Consider the following 19,341-nt stretch of genomic DNA (forward strand, 5'->3'; position numbering starts at 1 on the left):
AGTTTTTTATTTATACAGTCCATATACACACATTTTTATTTATACTTATTTATACTTGTCACGTTTGTATTCCTGTCGTTATTTATTTTTATTTATACAGTCCATATACACACATTTTTATTTATACTTATTTATACTTGTCACGTTTGTATTTCTGTCGTTATTTATCTTTACTGCCAAGAACTGAATTGTATTCAAACTAACCTAGGAAGAACAAGAGCTGCCCATGACATGGCCTGGGCAAACGCATTGAAATTAAATGTGGACCTTATGGTTGTGTCGGAGCCTAACAAAAAAATATGCTCAAGTGGAGAATGGATCACAGACGAAGAGAAAGATATAGCTGTGAAAATAATTAATAAACAAGTGAAAGTTCATAAAGTCAATAAACGGAAAAATTATGTTCACTTAATGCTCGACGGAGTACAGGTTTATGCTATCTACGTGTCTCCCAATATACCCATACAGATCTTCAAGAACCGGATAGATGAAGTGATGGAAGATGTGGCTATACAATCTGGAGGAATCATAGTGATGGGAGATTTCAACGCTAAATCACCCATATGGGGAACACCGAAGGCAGACATTAGAGGTGAATATGTCGAAGAATGGCTGGCCCAGACTTCCTTCACAGCAATAAACAACGGTGAACCCACATTCATCAGAGGAACAACGAGATCCCATATAGATGTGACACTAAGCCCAATAAACTTCCAAGGAAAGATAAAAAACTGGGAGGTAAAATATGAAAATCCATTCACGTACCATGGGCATATCTATTTCGCGGTAGAGAGCAACACCAGAGTAAAGAGATGAAATTTTGGAAAAAAAGTTATGAACACAGAGCTTTTCACACAGTTACTACGAGCAGACACATAAAGAGGTGGGAAAGAGACCTACAAAAAAATGTTGGAGGCATACAGAGCGTCCTGTAAATAAACAGGGAATGAATCAAAAAGCTTTCCTTATTGGTGGAACGATGAAGTAGAAGAGGCCAAGAAGACATACACCAAGATACGGAGAAAATACACCAGAGCTGAAAGAGGAGGTCTAGATCGCCTCAGCTTTCGGGAGGAAATGCTGAGTGCAAAGAGAGAACTGGGAAAAATCATAAAGAAAGTAAAAAGAAAGCATTGGAGATTACTTTTGGAAGAGCTAGACCAGGATATCTGGGGACAGGCCTACAGAATTGTGTCAGAACACCTAAAGACAAAAAGTCCACAATATTCGCTGACGAGAAAGCGGAGAGTGGAGATCCTACGTGATTTATTTCCAGCGGGGAAAAGAAAGATATTGCCCAGACAGGGGCCAAGATTACCGAGTGATCCTTTCACAATGATCGAACTGAAGACAGCTTTATGTTCCATGAAGACAGGAAAGGCACTAGGTCCGGACGGTATGACGGTGGAGTCAATTAAGATCATCTATGAGGAGTGCCCAGAAAAAATGCTGGCCATGTTCAACACCTACCTGGGAGAAAGAAAGTTTCCTAAGGAGTGGAAAAGGGCCAAGGTGATACTCATACCTAAGAAAGGAAAGGACCTGAACGTCTTCTCGTCCTACAGACCGATATGTTTGCTGAATGTTTTTGGGAAACTGTATGAACGGCTCGTTTTAAATCGCTTGGACGAAGAACTGGAGGAGAGAAATGCCACATCCATAAATCAGCATGGCTTCGTGAGGTCTACGGTGACGGCGCCGTTGACTCTGCAGAGGAAGGTGAGTGAATGCCGGAAAAGATGGATGGTGATGGTCACGGTTGATATCAAAAATGCTTTCAATACCGCGAAGTGGCATTTAATAATAGAGAGGCTCCGTCAATTGGAGGTATCGGATTACTTGGTGGACATAGTGGAAGGTTACCTCTCTGAAAGATGGATTACGGCAGGATCGGCAAAACAGAAGTGTGCCATGGGGGTTCCGCAGGGCTCGGTGAAATTGCCGAGACTGTGAACTTGATGTATGATGGGGTGTTGAGACTCCCATATGACGAAGGAGTGGACGCCATTGCGTACGCCGATGATCTGTCTCTGCTTATACAGGGGAACGACAAGAACGAGCTGCTACGAAAGATCTTGCGAACGGTAGAGGAGGTCTCAACATGGATGGTGAAGAACGGACTTGAAGTAGCAAGGCATAAAACAGAGGAAATTGTTCTCAAGGGCCCTAGGAATAGAGAGGGCATAGAAGTATCTCTGGGAAACTGTAGAATTGTGCCATCCCGATCTCTGACGTATTTGGGGGTGATGCTGGACGAAAAAATGAGCTTCTCGGCCCATATCGATTATATAATAGAGAAGGCAAACGGGAAAGTCGAGGCAATGAGGAGACTTCTTCCAAACGTTGGTGGCCCTGAGTATCCTAGACGGAGGGTGCTCTGTAGCATCCTACACAGCGTTTTACTGTATGCTGCTCCGGTGTGGAGAGATGCTGTAAAAAGAGAGAGGCAGAGGGAGCGACTAATAAGTGTACAGAGGAGAGGGCTGCTGCGGGTCATCTCTGGATATAGAACGGTGTCCGCCGTTGCAACTCAGGTGGTGGCGGGTTTTCCGCCTATTGACCTAATGGTGGCTGAGGTGTGCTACCTGTTTGAAGTCGGAACGAGGCTACCAGGCAATAGACGGCAAGCAAGAAGGCGCACACTTGATAAGTGGCAGAGGAGATGGGAGAGTGAGGAGGTCAAGGGCCAGTGGACGAAACATCTCATAAAGAGTGTGCCTAACTGGATAGAGTGCGGCCATCGGCGCACAAATTATTATTTCACCCAGTTTCTGACTGGACACGGGTCTTTCGGTACTTATACTAGACGAATAGGAAAAACAGAGACGGACACATGCCAACAATGTGGAATACCGGACGACCCAAAACACGTGTATGAAGAGTGCGAAAGATGGAGAGACGAGAGGCGAGTTGTAACTGAGACACTAGGAGTATTGCCAAAAGTGGAAGAACTAATAGATGTTATGCTTGAAACTAAAGAAAAATGGAATCTGCTTTACACATTCATCACGAAAGCGATGAAAAGAAAGGAGGAAGAAGAAAGAAGAAGGCAAGGAGACTAACTGACGAACAGGTAGCCACTGAAGTGAAAGAACAAGACGTTCGATATTTCCAGTGGTTATCTGGGATAACGAGGAGGGGGTTTTAGTGGGTGAGAGTCCCACACGAACCGGCAGCATTGCACGCCCGCTGCCAGGAAGTCTGGTTTAGATTTCCCCCTACCTTAGGGCACAAAAAAAAAAAAAGTTGAGTTAAGTTAAGTTAAGTTCTTCCGACGTGTGGACTCAAAAAAAAAGTCCATTCCGGAGGGCCTCAGAGATGGTAAAGAGGAGGGGGTTTTTAGGGAGGTGAGAGTCCCACACAAATCCAGCGGCAACTCAACATCGACGTGCTTGCCGCTGGAGAAGGCATTAGCTTTCCCCCTACCTCAGGGCAAAAAAAAAAAAGTTAAGTTAAGTTAAGTTAAGTTAAGTTAAGTTAAGTTAAGTTAACTTAACTGGGGGACTGTGGGATGAACCCGGTAGGCAACCAGGCCGGACCATCTACAAATACATCTGGAAAGAAAAGTAAGGGCAAGAAAAAGAAGATACATCACGAGAGTGTAGAATTCTATGAAAAGGCTCAGAGAATGAAGGAGATGAGGGGAAAAAGAATGATGAAGGATGAAGAAGGCGAGGAGGACCAAAATCCAGCGACACAGAATGAAGAAGAAGTATACGGGAAGAAAGTAATAGATGCACGAGAAGAGAGGGTGGAGGAGCAGAGGCAAACGACACCGAATACAGGAGATGAAGGTGGAGAAAAAGTTGTCCTTAAGAAAGTAGAGAGTGTGGTGTTTGGGAGAAGTAGCAAAATAAAAAGGACTCCACCAACAGCAAAGACAAGAGAAGAGCGGGAAGAAGCACAACCCTTCACCAGTTCCCCAAAAGAGGATGTCATAGAAATATAAGACGAGAGTATGGAAGAATCCCAGAGTCCCCAAGAGGGGAGAAGTTTCTTCGACTGGCTGATAAACCAGAACCCGAATAAAAGGAGGAGAACTGATATATCGGATAGAGATCTTGCGATAGATGGTGAAAGCTATACAAAACTCCTCACAGTAATGACAGCTGCCAGAGAGCTCATGGAAAAACTAGTGACAAGCGAATCCAACCTGGAAAGTAACCTGAAAGAGGAATTGAGTAAAATGTCCAAACGCTTGAAAGAGGAAATGGAAAAAACGCACATAGTGGCGAAGCCAAAAGCAGGAGTGGAGATTGGCATCCAGGCCGATAGTAGAGAAATTGAGGAGGAGAAAATGATCAATGACTTAAAGCATGCAATTAAAAGGATCGAGAACCCAGAAGACTTAAAGAAAACTCTGGAAATGGTATGGCCGCAATCAGCATACAAGACAAAAATCGAAAGTCAAAATATAACGAGTCTCGAAATAGAGGTGGTAATAATCGCAAGCCCAACGCGCATGAAGGAGCTGAGATACCTTCGCCCATTTGTTGGAACATCAAAGAGCATGTATAAATACGTGAGAGACGGGAAACTCAAATCGGGTCAGATAGTATCCTACAGAATTGAAGGATACATAGAGACAGATGATCAGCAGATAAGGGACAACAATCAAGTTTATTTTGCAGGCACAAGGGAGGGCGAACAAGATGTGGAGTTTGAACTCTATCAGACATGCCAGAAGATCATGAATACCTCAGAGGAAAGAAAACATAGAGGTGCCCTTAGAGGTAAAAAGCGTTGTATTGTAATCAATTGCAACAGTATGATGATAAAGTGAGATAGAAAAACAACAAACCTGCAAAATTGACAACTAGAGGTGAAGTAAACATTTCAGTGGCGTAGTCAATGGTTTCTTAGTAAGGATTAATATTACAAAAATCGATATTGAACTATAATCAGAATATAAATGACTTCCATATTTCAAAATGAAAACCAGCTAGTTTCATTTTTTCTTTAAGAAGTAATGAGATATTTGAGTAGATATCTTATGGAAATAGTAAATAAACTGTCGTAAAATACAATGTTTTTTATCATTTTTTGGTGAAAAATTGTTAACTTCAAACAATAAAGCAATATTATCAGAGGAAATGGGAGATGATTCCCCAATATTTGGGACCTGTAGCTATCCTAGTGCACCTGAGGATTCGAAAAAAGCATCGCAATTAAGTGTTAGCTAAAGTGGAATAAGAGTAACCTATTTTTCCTGAAGTTTTTTCAGCATATTTCTTTGTAAATTACGAAAAGTGCCTATTCACAATATTTCTGATGTAAACCCATGTCAATGAGGAAATAATAATGCACATATTTATTGGTTTATTATATAACTTTACCTAACGTTCACATATGCTTGGGTATAAAAACAGAAAAAAGTAGTTTTAAAACATATAATTATTTATAAAATTTTGAGATATATACAACACAACACAGTAGACAGAATAACATAATATGACTTGTGAAAATAAAACAACTCTACTTACTGATTCCTGAATAAAATTGAATGAGTCAGGCGAGATCGAACTCTTTCTTTTTCCCTGATAAATTGAGAAATTTCATGATGAAACCTTAATTGAAAATATTTTTCAAAGATAATATCTATTAATATATTAAAATGATTACTTAAAGGTTCATCATCAAATATATGATCAGAAAAGAGGTCAATCATAGTTGGTGGGATATTTTCTTTGGTTTTAATCTTTATTGAATTTATTATGAAACTAACATTTTTCGATTTCATATTGAATAAATGTTTGTAAGTTCGAAAACATTTTTCAATTAGTTTGCAAAATTGGATTACAAACTTCGAAGCTCTCGTTAGAGCACCAAATGTTTTCCTCACTTGTAATTTGGAAATAATATCCTCACTTTCAATTATGCTCAGGCATTGTGAGCAGCTGATAGTTTTTTTAATTTTCTTCACCACAAATCCAGCAGCATATGCAATGACATCCTCACAATATAAGGTTAAATTCCATAAATTTGGATTTGTATAATATTCATCCAAATCATCTGAAACAGACCGAGTTGCTACTACCTCAACTTGAATTACTGGTGAAGCACTTGTACAATGTAAAATGGCCATGCTATCGAGAGCTATAGCATTTGCACTTTCACTCCCAGCAATTTCAGAATGAATCAATAATTTTTTCATTACACTTTGAAATTGCAGGGATGTCGGATTATTATTATAGCCCCCCTTGCTACGAATACAACTGAAAAATATCTCTAAATGATCCTGCGACAATTTATATGTTAAAATATATTTCAGTTGTTTTACATTGTTCACTCGGTATGTATACATTTCTTTGAGGCTTTCTATGCATATTAAGAAACCTAAAAACCCTACCCTTTTATTTGTTGTTAGAATATTCCTTCCATTGATTTTTAAATTTTTTATATAATCAGAACAATCATCCATGAATTTGAAATATTCTTTCTCAGATCTTTGTGACAAAGGCTTTTCAAAAGGTTTTTTTGTAAAATTACTTCTAGAATTAAAAATATCGAAAATGTTGTTAAAATTTCTACAAAATGTTGCAGTAGTTGTTGAATTTTCAAATTGAGGTAATTTTAAATCAAAATTCAAAAAATCCAGAGCTTCTGCAACACTTTTACTCAGTGTTTGGACAGCAAGTTTAACCTTCTTTTTTTCCCCCATCCACATCATGTGCCTGGCTCTTAATTTAGTAGCAGTATTCAATCCTTCGATATTCTGGAAGTGGCATAACTTTTCTAAAAATTCCCAGTTTATTTTATTTCCATTTCTATCCTCCAAAATTTTTTGACTGCCCAATGAATTTCTAACTAATTTTATCATGTGACTAGCATCAAGAAAAATGTATACTTTTTCATGAGTAATTGGATGAATAAAATACGTTTTCAAATTATTAACATTAAAATTTGCACCTAGTGCAGATGCCATTGCCATATTTGATGGAGCACCATCAAATGTTATTGAGGTAATAATTACTGAGCTCTTATGGAGAAATTCCAAAAAATTATTCAATATACTAGCCTTCTCTCTACCAGTTAAACCATTGGTTAAAAAATAACCAACAGGAATCTTCCAACTACTATTCAAAGAAACCAGCATAAATACCAAAGCTTCCCTGACCTCTTCCGAATTCTCAGTGTTATCATTTAAACCCAAATCTACATATCCATATATCTTTTTGCCATCCCATTCAATTTTTTTCCGGATTGATATTTCATCAAACACTAAATTGCACAATATTTGATGACCCTTTTGGGCAGCATCCATGCATTTTATTTAAATAGCAGAAAGAGCTTCTTCCATGAAACCTGGAGAAGCATTAACGGTGGAATACCACTTTGCAAGCGTTCTTGTATGTGGTAACACATTCGAAAAAGTTCGACGAACATAATTGTAGGCCTTCTTCGAATAAAAATTCAGAGTTAATGCAAACTGCCTCAGTTGTGGTGAGAATTTCCTCTTTCGTTTTCTCAATAAGAGAGAAAACAGTTGCTTGGCTGATTCCGTCATTGAACTCTGTAAAATTAAAGTATGTGTTTTATCAATTGAATTTAAGCAATGAAAAATATTTACATTCAAATTCATTTCAGCACTCTCTGAAATCCAGTTTTTCTTTCTCAAATCACTTGTCAAACTTTCTAGTGAGTATATTTTATTCTCCCTCCGTCTTCTTTTGGCTTGAATATTATTTATTTTTATCTTCAGCTTGTTTACTGTTTGTAATGATGTTCCAACAAATTTTTCGCCTATTTGGATCTTCCAGATCTTCATATTCTATGTCGCCAAAGAAACGTGGCATATTGAGTTTACGCCTAAAATTTTTCAAATTAAAACTATTTACAAGGAAAAATCTGATGCAATTAAAAAAAAATTAAGCAGGCTGAGAACTTACTTTTTCAGTGTGATATTTGAAATTCCAGGGCTAGATGGTGTAATGACTGATGGAAAATTTTCTTCATCTACTAAAGCCTCAAACCTAAAAATTGTATAATATTTCAAATTGCACCCAAAATTAGATGTGTTGAATAGATTATATTTTATGAAACATCTTATTATGAAATAATTATTTCTACCTACTTTCTTTTGAGCCCCCCAGCTGTGCATTTTTCAGTTGAAGGAGCAGCTTTTTCGGTTAAAGAAGCAGCATGTTCTTCAGGAGATGACTCAAAGCTAGAAAAAAATATTCAAATATTGAGTGACACCTTCAGTTTGACTTCAAATTATTTCAAAAAAATAAATAATAAAATAAATTCATATATATAATATATTTATACCTTCCAAAGACAATATCCGCTGTTAATGTCCTCGAACTTGCTGAACTTGCAGTTTCGGTACTGAAGGAATTTTTGAATGCATATTCTCGACTTTCTGGGAGACTCTCAATTACACGTTTAATTAAGAATTTTTTGGGAGAAATGTTTGAAACAAACATATGCATATTTCGGCAAATTGTTCATTTGCAATCTTAACGCGTGGCACCATATTTTGCTAAATTCTCTATTTGAAGGAAACCTACAAATGTTAGTGAATTAAGTTTTCAATATCTCACAAATACTACGTCATAGACGAGATATATTCTACGCCTATGGACTCAAAACGTGAACCTACCTATGATAGGTTATGTTTTCATTTCCGGATGTTTTACACACTATACATGATTTTCGAGTATTTACCATGATTAAAATTAACAATAAGTAACTTAAAATTCACAAACTTGTACACACAAACGCCGATTACAAAGGTGAAATTAAAATGTTTCAGTTCACCACTAACTCACCTCTAGTTGTCACGTGCAATAACAACAACAAAACCGTGTTGCCAAATCCACAGAATATTCGCAAAACATCTATGCCACAGAACGGAGAAAAGTTTACTTCTTCCTTAGAATGGCAACGCAGTACATTATAAGTGTTTGTAAACAAAAATGTTATAGCGATGCCAACAAATGCTATAAGGCACCTCTATGTTTTCTTTCCTCTGAGATGAATACCATGAAAGGGAGTTAAAATCTTCACATAGTGGTGGAAATGCCCATGACGTGGCAGGAAAAAAGAAAAATTATAGATTGCGCAATGATAGAATACACGGGTAAAGTGAGTCTTCACGAGCGAAGAGTTGGGGAGAAACAAACAAAGGCAGACAGGCGCTACCAAAACGATGCAGTTCTGGTGAAAGCAACCGAGGGCTGCACGTATGCGGAGATGGTCACAAACTTGAAGAAGGAATTTGTTATGGTATTGAGATTGTTATTTTTTGTAACACATGTTGTGATAATATTCACATGTAGCAGGAACATTCAGTTTCAAATTAAACGCTGAGATGAAATGTTATCATTTGATTTCCCTCTTCATTTATACGAAATAAATTATTAAAGATTACTTTGTTCTACAAGTTGAAGTAGTAACAGAATTCAAGGCAGAGAATAAACTATCAGATGAGATAAGGGCGCTGAGACAAACAAGAGAAGGTCATATGCTGGTAGAGATCAGGAAAGGCAGTAAGGAAACTGATAACATATGCCAAAAAATAAGATCCGCCACACATATGGAAACGGCGAGAAGACTAGGAGGCGAGGCTAAAAGAGCCGCAAACATCTATGGAATAGACATTGATACAAAAGAAGTGGAAGTAGAGGAGAAACTAAATGAAGTCCTGCGTTCATATAAAATAGATGAAAAAGTCGAGGTTAAAGCCTTAAGGCCCATGACAGGGGGAAGGAAAGCAGCTACTATAATTGGAAAGCAGGAACACATAGCGAGGCTCATTGAGACTGGTAAAGTTAAGATAGGCTTCTCTTTAGCAACCATAAGGGAGAGGGGAGAATCCACAAAGTGTAACAGATGCTGGAACTTTGGACATACTGCGAGACAATGCAGTGGTATAGATAGAACCCTCCAGTGCAGAAATTGCACCAAACAGGGACACAAAGTTCAGGATTGCACAAATAAACCTTTCTGCGCGGACTGCAAACAGGAGGGGCACAGAACCGCCAGTGGGAGATGTAGTTCAAGCTTTTCGCAGAAATAAAATTAAGCAAGCTGAGGCTTAGCTGTGACTGGAGTGTACCTTTCCCACTCGCATCATATGGCCTTTTACACCATGGGTTGATGTATATATTCTTTTGCCCTATATACAATATTTTTCTATCTGTGTGTGCTGTTGGGCCCTGTACACCCACCCTCTGTGATTTATCACTTTTTAGATTTGTAAATAGTAATTTATTCTTTTATGCAGAGTTTTATTTCATACACAGAGATATATTTACAATATTTATTTTACAGAGTTATTTATTTACGCACATATTTATATATTTCTACACTAATTTATTCGCTATTTATTTAATTTATTATAAGTGTACGTCCAAGAAATGTCGGAAAGGTCTGTATTGTGTCCTCCAAATGCGTCAATATGGCTCAGAATAAACTCAGTTTACTCCAGCTAAATCTGGGCAGATCAAGAGCTGCGCATGACTTGGCTTGGGCAGATGCCTCGAAAAATAAAGTGGACATAATGATTATCTCAGAACCGAATAAGAACATCAGCAAAAAAAGAGGTTGGATAACTGCGAAGAAAGAGGGAGTTGCAGTGGCAATCTGTAACAGATATCTGGAGGTAAACGAGATACGAGAGGAAGAGGAATATGTGCATATTAAAGTCCACGGAATCCATATATTTGCTACTTACATATCACCAAATATACCGCTCAGCGCTTTCAGGACCACATTAGACACCATTTTCGAAAAAGCTGCAAAACACAAAAATGAAGCAATAATTTCAGGTGACATCAACGCAAAATCTCAGATCTGGGGCTCTTCAATATCGGACAACCGCGGTGAACATGTTGAAGAATGGCTCTCCCAGTTGAATTGGAGTGCTCGCAATAATGGTGGGCATACATTCGAGCGCGGTAACTCAAAAAGCCACATTGACGTGACCCTATGTGCCCCAAAAATCTCACAAAGTATGAGTAAGTGGGAGATAGATTATGTGAACCCATATACCTATCACGGGCACATAAATTATGACCAAGGGTCAGAGATCGTCAGAAATTTTATTTAAAAATTCCGGAATTTATTGAAGGCCTTAGACGAATAAATTGCGAAGAACCAGAACAAATATATAAAAATCTCTTAGATACATTCAGAAAATCCCTTGTGAGAGACAAGACACCGGAAAAAAGAATGCCTTACTGGTGGAATGAAGTTATTCGGCTATGTAGGGATAATTACATCAAAATCAGGAGAAAGTATATTCGAGATAGAGGTCAAGGCAGAATAACGATTGAGTCACTGAAAACACGGCAGAAAGAACTGAAAGAAATTGCGAACGATATGAAAGCCAAGATCAGGAGAGCCAAGAAAGAAAAGTGGAATGAGTTGCTGGGAGCGCTGAGTGAGGATATATGGGGGAAAGGATACCGTCTGGTCACGCGGCAGCTGGTGAGTAATGGGCCAACAAGTAGCATTCTGGTACCCAAGAGAAAAAAATTCTGAGAGACCTATTTCCGACGACTAGAGAAATACCCAGGGGGTCAAGACCCATACAGGGCGACCCGGAGCCTATAGACTACTGGGAACTTGAGGCGGCGATCAAGAACATGAAGGTAGGCAAAGCACCAGGACCGGATGGTTTCACGGTTGAAGCACTCAAGATCGTATGGAGGATAGTGGCAGAAAAAGTAATTAACTTAATGAACTCCCTTCTCAGGAGACAGACCTTTCTGAGTTCATGGAAGGAGGACAAAGTGTTCTTACTGCTTAAGGCGGGAAAGGATCCAAACCTGTCATCAAGCTACAGGCCCATATGTTTGATAAACACCATCGCCAAACTCTACGAGAGAATAATTGTGTCAAGACTTGAAGCAGAACTGGAGGAAAAAGAAATAATTTCCAGACATCAACATGGTTTCAGAAAGGGACAGTCTATGCTTGAGGTCACAAAAAGTGTGGAGAGTTGTGAAGCTAAATGGTGCCTGCTCGTTGCCGTGGATGTAAAAAACGCCTTTAATACGGCAAGGTGGGACAAAATCATCCAAAAAATGGAAGAGGCGCAAACCAGTATCTACATAATAAATTGTGTACAAGATTATTTTAAAAGTAGGGTTGTCAAGGCAGGAATAGTGGCGCATAGATGTTGCATGGGAGTGCCACAAGGGTCCATTATGGGGCCCACTCTGTGGAACCTCCTATATGACGAAGTCCTCCGCTTGGGCTATGGTCCGGGGATTCTCGCTATAGCATATGCCGATGACCTGATTTTCGTGGTGGAGGAAGAAAGCGACAGGGAGGCACAGAAAAGGGCCGAGATAGCCCCAGCAAAAACAGAAATGATGGTGGCCAAAGGACCACGAAACCTGGGACACTTTCACATAAATGTGCACAATATGAGGATTGAGCCAAAGAAGGATATCAAATACCTGGGCGTGGTTTTCACCAAGAAAATGAATTTTGGTGAGCATATAAAGTATGCCGTGGAAAAGGCCAGATCAAAGTGCTCAGCACTTTCGAAGATCATGCCGAATGTAGGAGGTCCACAATTTGGCAAAAGGCTCTTGCTTTGCGGGGTTGTGCACAGCATTATTCTGTATGCGGCTCCGGTGTGGAGGGAGGCGGTGAAAGCCAGGACGCATCTCGAGAAATTCGTCTCCATACAGAGGATGGGCCTGCTGAGGGCAGCCTCAGCCTACAGAACGGTCTCTGCCGAGGCCGTGCAGGTGGTGGCGGGCACTCCACCCATATACCTAATGATTGCGGAGAGGTGTTTTCTGTTTAAGGTGGGGGGAAGACTGCCCGGCAATAGAAGAATGGCAAGGAGGAGAACTTGGAGGAGGTGGCAGGAGCGCTGGGAGAAGGAAACCCACACGGCAGCGTGGACCAGAAGAATAATAAAGCACCTGGAACCATGGCTAACGTGTAGATACAGGACAACAAACTATTACTGGACGCAATTCTTGACTGGCCACGGTTCTTTCCGAAGTTTCACCTGCAGAATAGGGAAAACAGAAAATAGCATGTGCTAGACATGAAACGTGGAGGACAACCCCGAGCACGTTTTTGCGGACTGCGGAAGATGAAGGAGTGAGAGACGGGAAATGGAGAGAAGCCTTGGCTTTATACCGGCGGTGGATGAGATAGTGGAGGTGATGATGGAAAGCGAACAGAAGTGGAATGTCATCTACGGTTATATAACCGAAATAATGAGAAGGAAAGAGAGCGAGGATCGAGTCAGAGATGGTTAGAGAAGCATAAATGAGAAAGTGAAAGGAAGGAGACCAGAATGATTCCCCGATGAGTGGAGGAAAACTCTTCTACTGGGGGATCAATTTCTCGCTGGCGAGGAGGGGGGTTTAGTTCGGGTTAGAGTCCCACACAAACCTGCGGCATTGCACAGCCCAGCCGCGGGGAAGGCATGATGCTTCCCCCCTACCTCTCGGGGCAAAAAAAAAAAAATGTTAAGTTAAGTTAAGTAAAGTTAAGTCAAGTTAAGTTCATGACTGTGTTACACAAAGTCGCGGAAGAATTAAATAAAATACTGGAAACGGAAAAAAAAAGACATAATGAAGAGACAAAAGAGAACTTAAAAGCCATAAGGGACATGGTAAATGAAGAAGTAACCGAAGCTCATCGAGCAGTGATACCCGTTGAGAGTAGGGATATTGGATGTCAAGCGGAAGTCGAAGACATAAAGCAGGAGTTGACGGCAGCTGAAATAAGAAAAAAGTTCAGGGACGATATGGATTTAGAGGAGCTAGAGCACCTCCTGGCGAGGAGTTGGCCAGAAGAAATCTATAAGACCAAAATAGACGGAAGCAGCCTGTTAGAAATCAAAGACGGTGAAATAGTGTTGATGGCACCACACAAAAAAATGACCGAAATCAAACTTATAAAGCCACTCATAGGAAGCTCCAGACGCATGATGGAGCATATCAGAGAGGGAAAATTAAAGGAGGAAGAAATAATAACCCATAGAATGGAAGGATATGCGGAAATAGAGGGCAAGGTCATAATGGATAAAAAAAATATACTACCTGAAGGGCTAGCAGGTTTCTATAAAATGAGTACCAAAATAAAATATATCATACCAAACGGAACTAATGAAAGAGTACACATTGCAATAATTAACGGAATGGATGTGGAAACAAAAAGAAAGATTCTCGAATGTGTCTTCTACGACTTTAGAGGAGAGGTAATATTACACGAGAAAAAGAAAAACATTGATATAGCAAAAAAAGGATATACGATACAAACGCGGTAATCATAGAAAGAAACGAACAGGTAACTTATGCCCAGATGGTGACGAACTTAAAAAACCAATTAGGAGACAAAAACGATCTCAAAAATGAAATAAACGGAATACGAGAAAAAAAAGACGGGCATCTTCTGCTAGAGATCAAAAAGGGAAGCAAAGAAACAGAAAGATTGTATAAAACAATAAAGGAGAACACAAAAAATATATAGGTGGAAGGACAAAAGCCCCTACAAATATATATGGAATCGACATCGATATTGAAGAAGCACAAATTGCTGACATATTAAACGAGATCACAGGAACAAAAAAAGATGAGGAGAAAATAGAAATAAAGGCACTAAGACCACTGAGAGGGGGAAGACAAGCCGCTACAATAATCGCTAACGAAGATTTTATCAAAAAGCTAACACAAATAAAAAAGGTTAAAATCGGTTTTACAATGGCAGACATCAGGGAAAGAGTGGCAAGCATAAAATGCAACAGGTGCTGGGAATCGGGACATATGGCAGAAGAATGTATGAATGAAGACCGAAGCCAAAAATGCAGAAACTGCACAAAAGAAGGCCACAAAGTCAAGGATTGTACAGAAAACTCATATTGCCTAAACTGCAAGACAGAAGGACATCGAACAGCCAGTGATGAAGGAAGAACGAAAGATCACAAGAGGCCCCTCTAAAAAAGTTGGGGAGCATAATTATTATACTGTCCTATAATAAGTGTCACTGTTCTTATGGACCCTATACAGAAATTCGCGGAATTAATAACATCTATGGATCAGAACCTCGGAAAGAAAACGTACGGCGCTATCCTGAAAGCTTTTAAGGGGTCTTTAAGAACTGCAAGAGAATGTTCTGGAGGAACGTCATACTGGTGGAACAGCGAAATTGACACTTCTAGGAAGAAATTTATCAGACTTAGACGAGAATATACCAGGGCAGTACAAAGAGGAGAACAAAACCCTGCCCCTCTCAAATCCGATGCAGATAAAGAGCGAAAAAATCTTAAAAAGTTGATAAGGAAACAAAAAAAGCTACATTGGAAAAAGGTTCTTGATGACCTCGAGGCTGATATCTGGGGCGAGGGATACCAAATAGTAATGAGACAGTGTAATAGAGGAGCTCTATCTTACAGGACCCCTACTAAATCGCGGAAGAAAATCATACAGGAACTCTTTCCTTCTTCTACGGAACCCCTAACCAGGTCCTTAACAAACCATTTGGTACCGGAAGAATTCACCCTGAGGGAACTCGAGATGGCTGTAGCCTCGATGAAATCCGGCAAGGTGCCCGGGCCAGACGGCATGTCAGTGGAAGCTGTGAAGTCTCGGCACTCGCTGAGACCTGATGAGTCGCTGCAGATGTTTAACTTTTTTCTGATGAGGCAGGAATTCCCAAAGGAGTGAAAGGAGGCAAGGCTTGTGCTCATACCAAATAAAGGCAAGGATCTGTCACGGGCATCCGACTTTAGACCTATCTGTCTCCTCAATGCGCTTGCTTAACTCTACGAAAGACTGCTTCTGAACAGAATAGAGGAGGAGCTCGAATCTAAAGGAGTCATCTCGGAAAACCAGCACGGCTTTCACAAGGGAAGATCCACGACGTCTGCGCTAATGGCACTTGTGAGAACAGTCAAGATGTCTAGGAAAGAATGGTGCATAATGATCACGATAGACATCAGAAATGCCTTTAATACGGCAAGCTGGTGTCACATAATAGAGGAGCTCCGCAAAGCACAGGTGAGCGAATACCTGGTTAGATGCGTCGCGTCATACCTGTCAAAAAGGGTAATAAGGTCTAGCGTGATAGAACATGACTGCAGCAAAGGCGCCCCACAGGGTTCAATAAAGGGTTCATGTCTGTGGAACGTACAATATAATGGCGTGCTGAAGTTAGACTATGCGGAAGGCGTAACCGCAATAGCATATGCTGACGATCTAGCATTTCTGATCGAGGGGGAGACCGAACAAGAAGTCCGAACTATCGCTGAAAGAACAGCAGATAAAGCTGTGAGGTGGATTTCTGAGAGAGGACTAGAAGTGGCGGTTCAGAAAACTGAACTTCTGGTACTGAAGGGACCACGCGACGCCAGAAGCCTGCACATAGACATCATGGGGCAGAAAATTAATCAGTCGACGGAAGTGAAGAACCTAGGTGTGATCTTAAAGAAAAACCTCAGTTTTTCGAAACATATCGAGTACATCGCAAGCAAAGCAACGAAAAAACAGGGAGCACTAATGCGTCTTATACCTAATCTGGGAGGACCTAGTTTCCATAAGAGAAAAATCCTCTGCGAAGTAACACACAGCATAATAACTTATGCCGCACCGGTCTGGAGAGACACTTTGAAGCAGAAGAAACAACTAGACCAAATGACTTCGGTGCAGAGAAAAAGCCTGCTGAAAGTTATTTCAGGCTACCGTACGGTGTCCTTGGAGGTCGCACAGGTGGTCGCTGGAGACCCGCCGATAGAGCTGCTCGTAGCAGAGAGGTGCTTTCTCTACACGATCGGAGGAAGACTGATGGGCAACAGAAATATGGCGAAAAGAAGAACTGTCAGGAAATGGCAGGAGAAATGGCGGCGAAATAGGGAACCAGCCCAGTGGACCAAAACCCTAATTAAAGACTTGACAGAGTGGGTGGACTGTAAACATAGGAAGACGGAATACTTTCTTACCCAGTTCGTGACTGGGCACGGCTCATTCGGAACGTACACGTACAGAATTGGGAAAACCCCGGATGACCTCTGTCGAACCTGTGGGACCCAAGACAGTCCACGGCATGTCTATGAGAATTGTGAAAGGTGGAACCCAGAGAGAACTGAACTTGTGAGAAGACTCGGAGTCCTGCCTGCATTGGACGATCTGATTCCCCGGATGGTGCGCGATCAGAAAGAATGGAATATCCTACATGATTTTATAACCCAAATCATGAAACGCAAGGAGATGGAGGATAGACAAAGACAAGGTTGAGGCGAGGAAAGGATAGCAGGTCGCCGCAGGCCATCGAGGTGCATCATGGCAAGAGAACATACCGGGTTACGCACCTGAAGTACGGGCTAAGCAGCCTTTTCCAGGTGGCGATGATACCCGGGGAAAGAGGCGGGGGTTTAGTGAGGTGAAAGTCCCTCACGACGCGGCAGCACACAACAAACCGATGACATCATGGTTTAGGCCTCGCTGCGGTAAGGCATTAGCTTCCCTCATCCTTCAGGAGACGAAAAAAAAAAAAAAGTTTAGTTAAGTTAAGTTAAGTCAACACCTTTGAACGGGGGGAATCGAAAAGCCACATAGATGTGATGTTGTCATCAGAGGAGGTGCTAAAAAAGATCAGAAAATGGAAGGTAGACTATAATAACCCGTATACATATCACGGTAGCATTTTAATAGAAATGAAGGAAGGGAAAAATTTAAAAAGGAAGCACAGAATAATGATTCTGTGCACGAGGACATTTTTGGATAGTCTAAAGGACACGAAATGGGAGGATGTCGACAACATATACGAGAGAATTGTTGAGACTTATAATATGGCATGTAAGTCAGATGGTAGGTCACCAGTGAAGACGCCATATTGGTGGAATGATAAAATTGAAGAAGACAGGAAAGAATACATAAAGTACAGAAGAAAATACACAAGACACAGAATTGAGGAAACAGATGAGGCGAGAGATTTTAAAGATCAGATGGTATGTGTGAAGGCAAATATTAAAAAGGAAATAAGAAGGTCGAAGAGAGAGCATTGGAAAAAACTGTTGAATGAACTAGAGGACGGTATTTGGGGAGAGGGGTACAGTATTGTCACAAAAAAATTTGAAGGTGAGGTCTCTCATATAAGATTCCGACAAAAAAGAGAAGAGAAATTATAAGAAAACTGTTCCCACAAAGTGCAGACCCAAAAAAGAGAACAAGTAAGGAATGTGAGGTTCTGAACCCTTTCACGGCACAAGAACTGAGGGAAGCGGTGGGATTGATGAAAAACGGAAAAGCCCCTGGGCCGGATGGGGTGACGGCGGAAGCGGTAAAAATCGCTTTTGCGGTAATACCCGAGAAAATATTAGAAATGTTTAATCGCGTCCTTAAGAAGCAGATATTCCCAATGAAATGGAAGGAGGCCAGAGTAATACTGCTTCCAAAAAAAGGGAAAGACTGGAACGAAGCCTCAGGGTTCAGACCCATATGTCTTCTGAATACAATGAGAAAACTGTATGAAAGACTATTGTGGAACAGGTTGGAGGAGGAACTGGAGGAAGGGAAATATCTGTCCGAAAACCAACATGGTTTCAGAAAGAGAAGATCGACAACAACAGCAATGCTCTCTCTGAAAACAACAATAGAAAGATGTATAAATAAATGGTGTGTGTTAGTGACTGTGGATGTGAAAAATGCGTTCAACACGGCAAGCTGGAAACATATTATTGATGGACTTTAGGAGGCAGGAATCAGTCTGTATTTAATGAAATGCGTGGAATCGTACCTTTCCGACCGAGTTATAAAATCGAGTTTTATAAAACATGAATATGGAAAGGGAGTACCTCAAGGCTCAATAATGGGGCCAGGACTCTGGAATATACAATATGACGGAGTCCTAAAATTAAAGTGTAAGGCGGGAGTGACAGCGATCGCGTACGCAGACGATCTGATTTATGTGGTGGAGGGAGTAAACGAGAGAGAAACCAAAGAAAAAAATAGAGAATTCAGTAGAAATGGCAGTAAGATGGATGGATAAGAGAGGGTTGAAAATCGCAGCTCATAAGACGGAGGTACTAGATAGATAGATAGATAGATAGATATGAGTTTATTCAACATAATATAATATATTATACAATATGAAATATGAAGTAAACTCTGAAGAAAAAACAAAAAAAAAAAACTGTGAGTTATTATTATATAACTGTTTACAGTTTTGAAAAATAAATTTTATTCTAACGACCGCGGAACCATCATCAAGATCGAAATTCGCAACTTATTAAATTAAACTATCTCAATTATTTTCTGTCACATTCGGTTTGTTTTACTCCTAATCAGATATCTTGTCTCAATCGGGTGTTCTTCGTCACAGTTAGGGATTCAGTTTCGTAGAACTCGGGAACTTCTGTCTTCA

At 40.4% G+C, this 19,341-nt stretch overlaps 1 protein-coding gene across 1 annotated transcript; it reads left to right on the top strand.

The window, feature by feature from the left end:
• Window positions 1–231: 231 nt before the first annotated feature.
• On the top strand, window positions 232–816 carry LOC123686556. The gene has a single exon (XM_045626782.1). It carries the CDS (start codon window positions 232–234, stop codon window positions 814–816), a length of 585 nt encoding a protein of 194 aa, XP_045482738.1.
• Window positions 817–19,341: the final 18,525 nt, after the last annotated feature.

Source organism: Harmonia axyridis, chromosome X, assembly GCF_914767665.1.
Source record: "Harmonia axyridis chromosome X, icHarAxyr1.1, whole genome shotgun sequence".
Taxonomy (NCBI): domain Eukaryota; kingdom Metazoa; phylum Arthropoda; class Insecta; order Coleoptera; family Coccinellidae; genus Harmonia; species Harmonia axyridis.

Bases quoted from the DNA above. Each gene is read 5' to 3' on its own strand.
- LOC123686556 (XM_045626782.1), top strand. From the start codon at position 232: ATGGCCTGGGCAAACGCATTGAAATTAAATGTGGACCTTATGGTTGTG.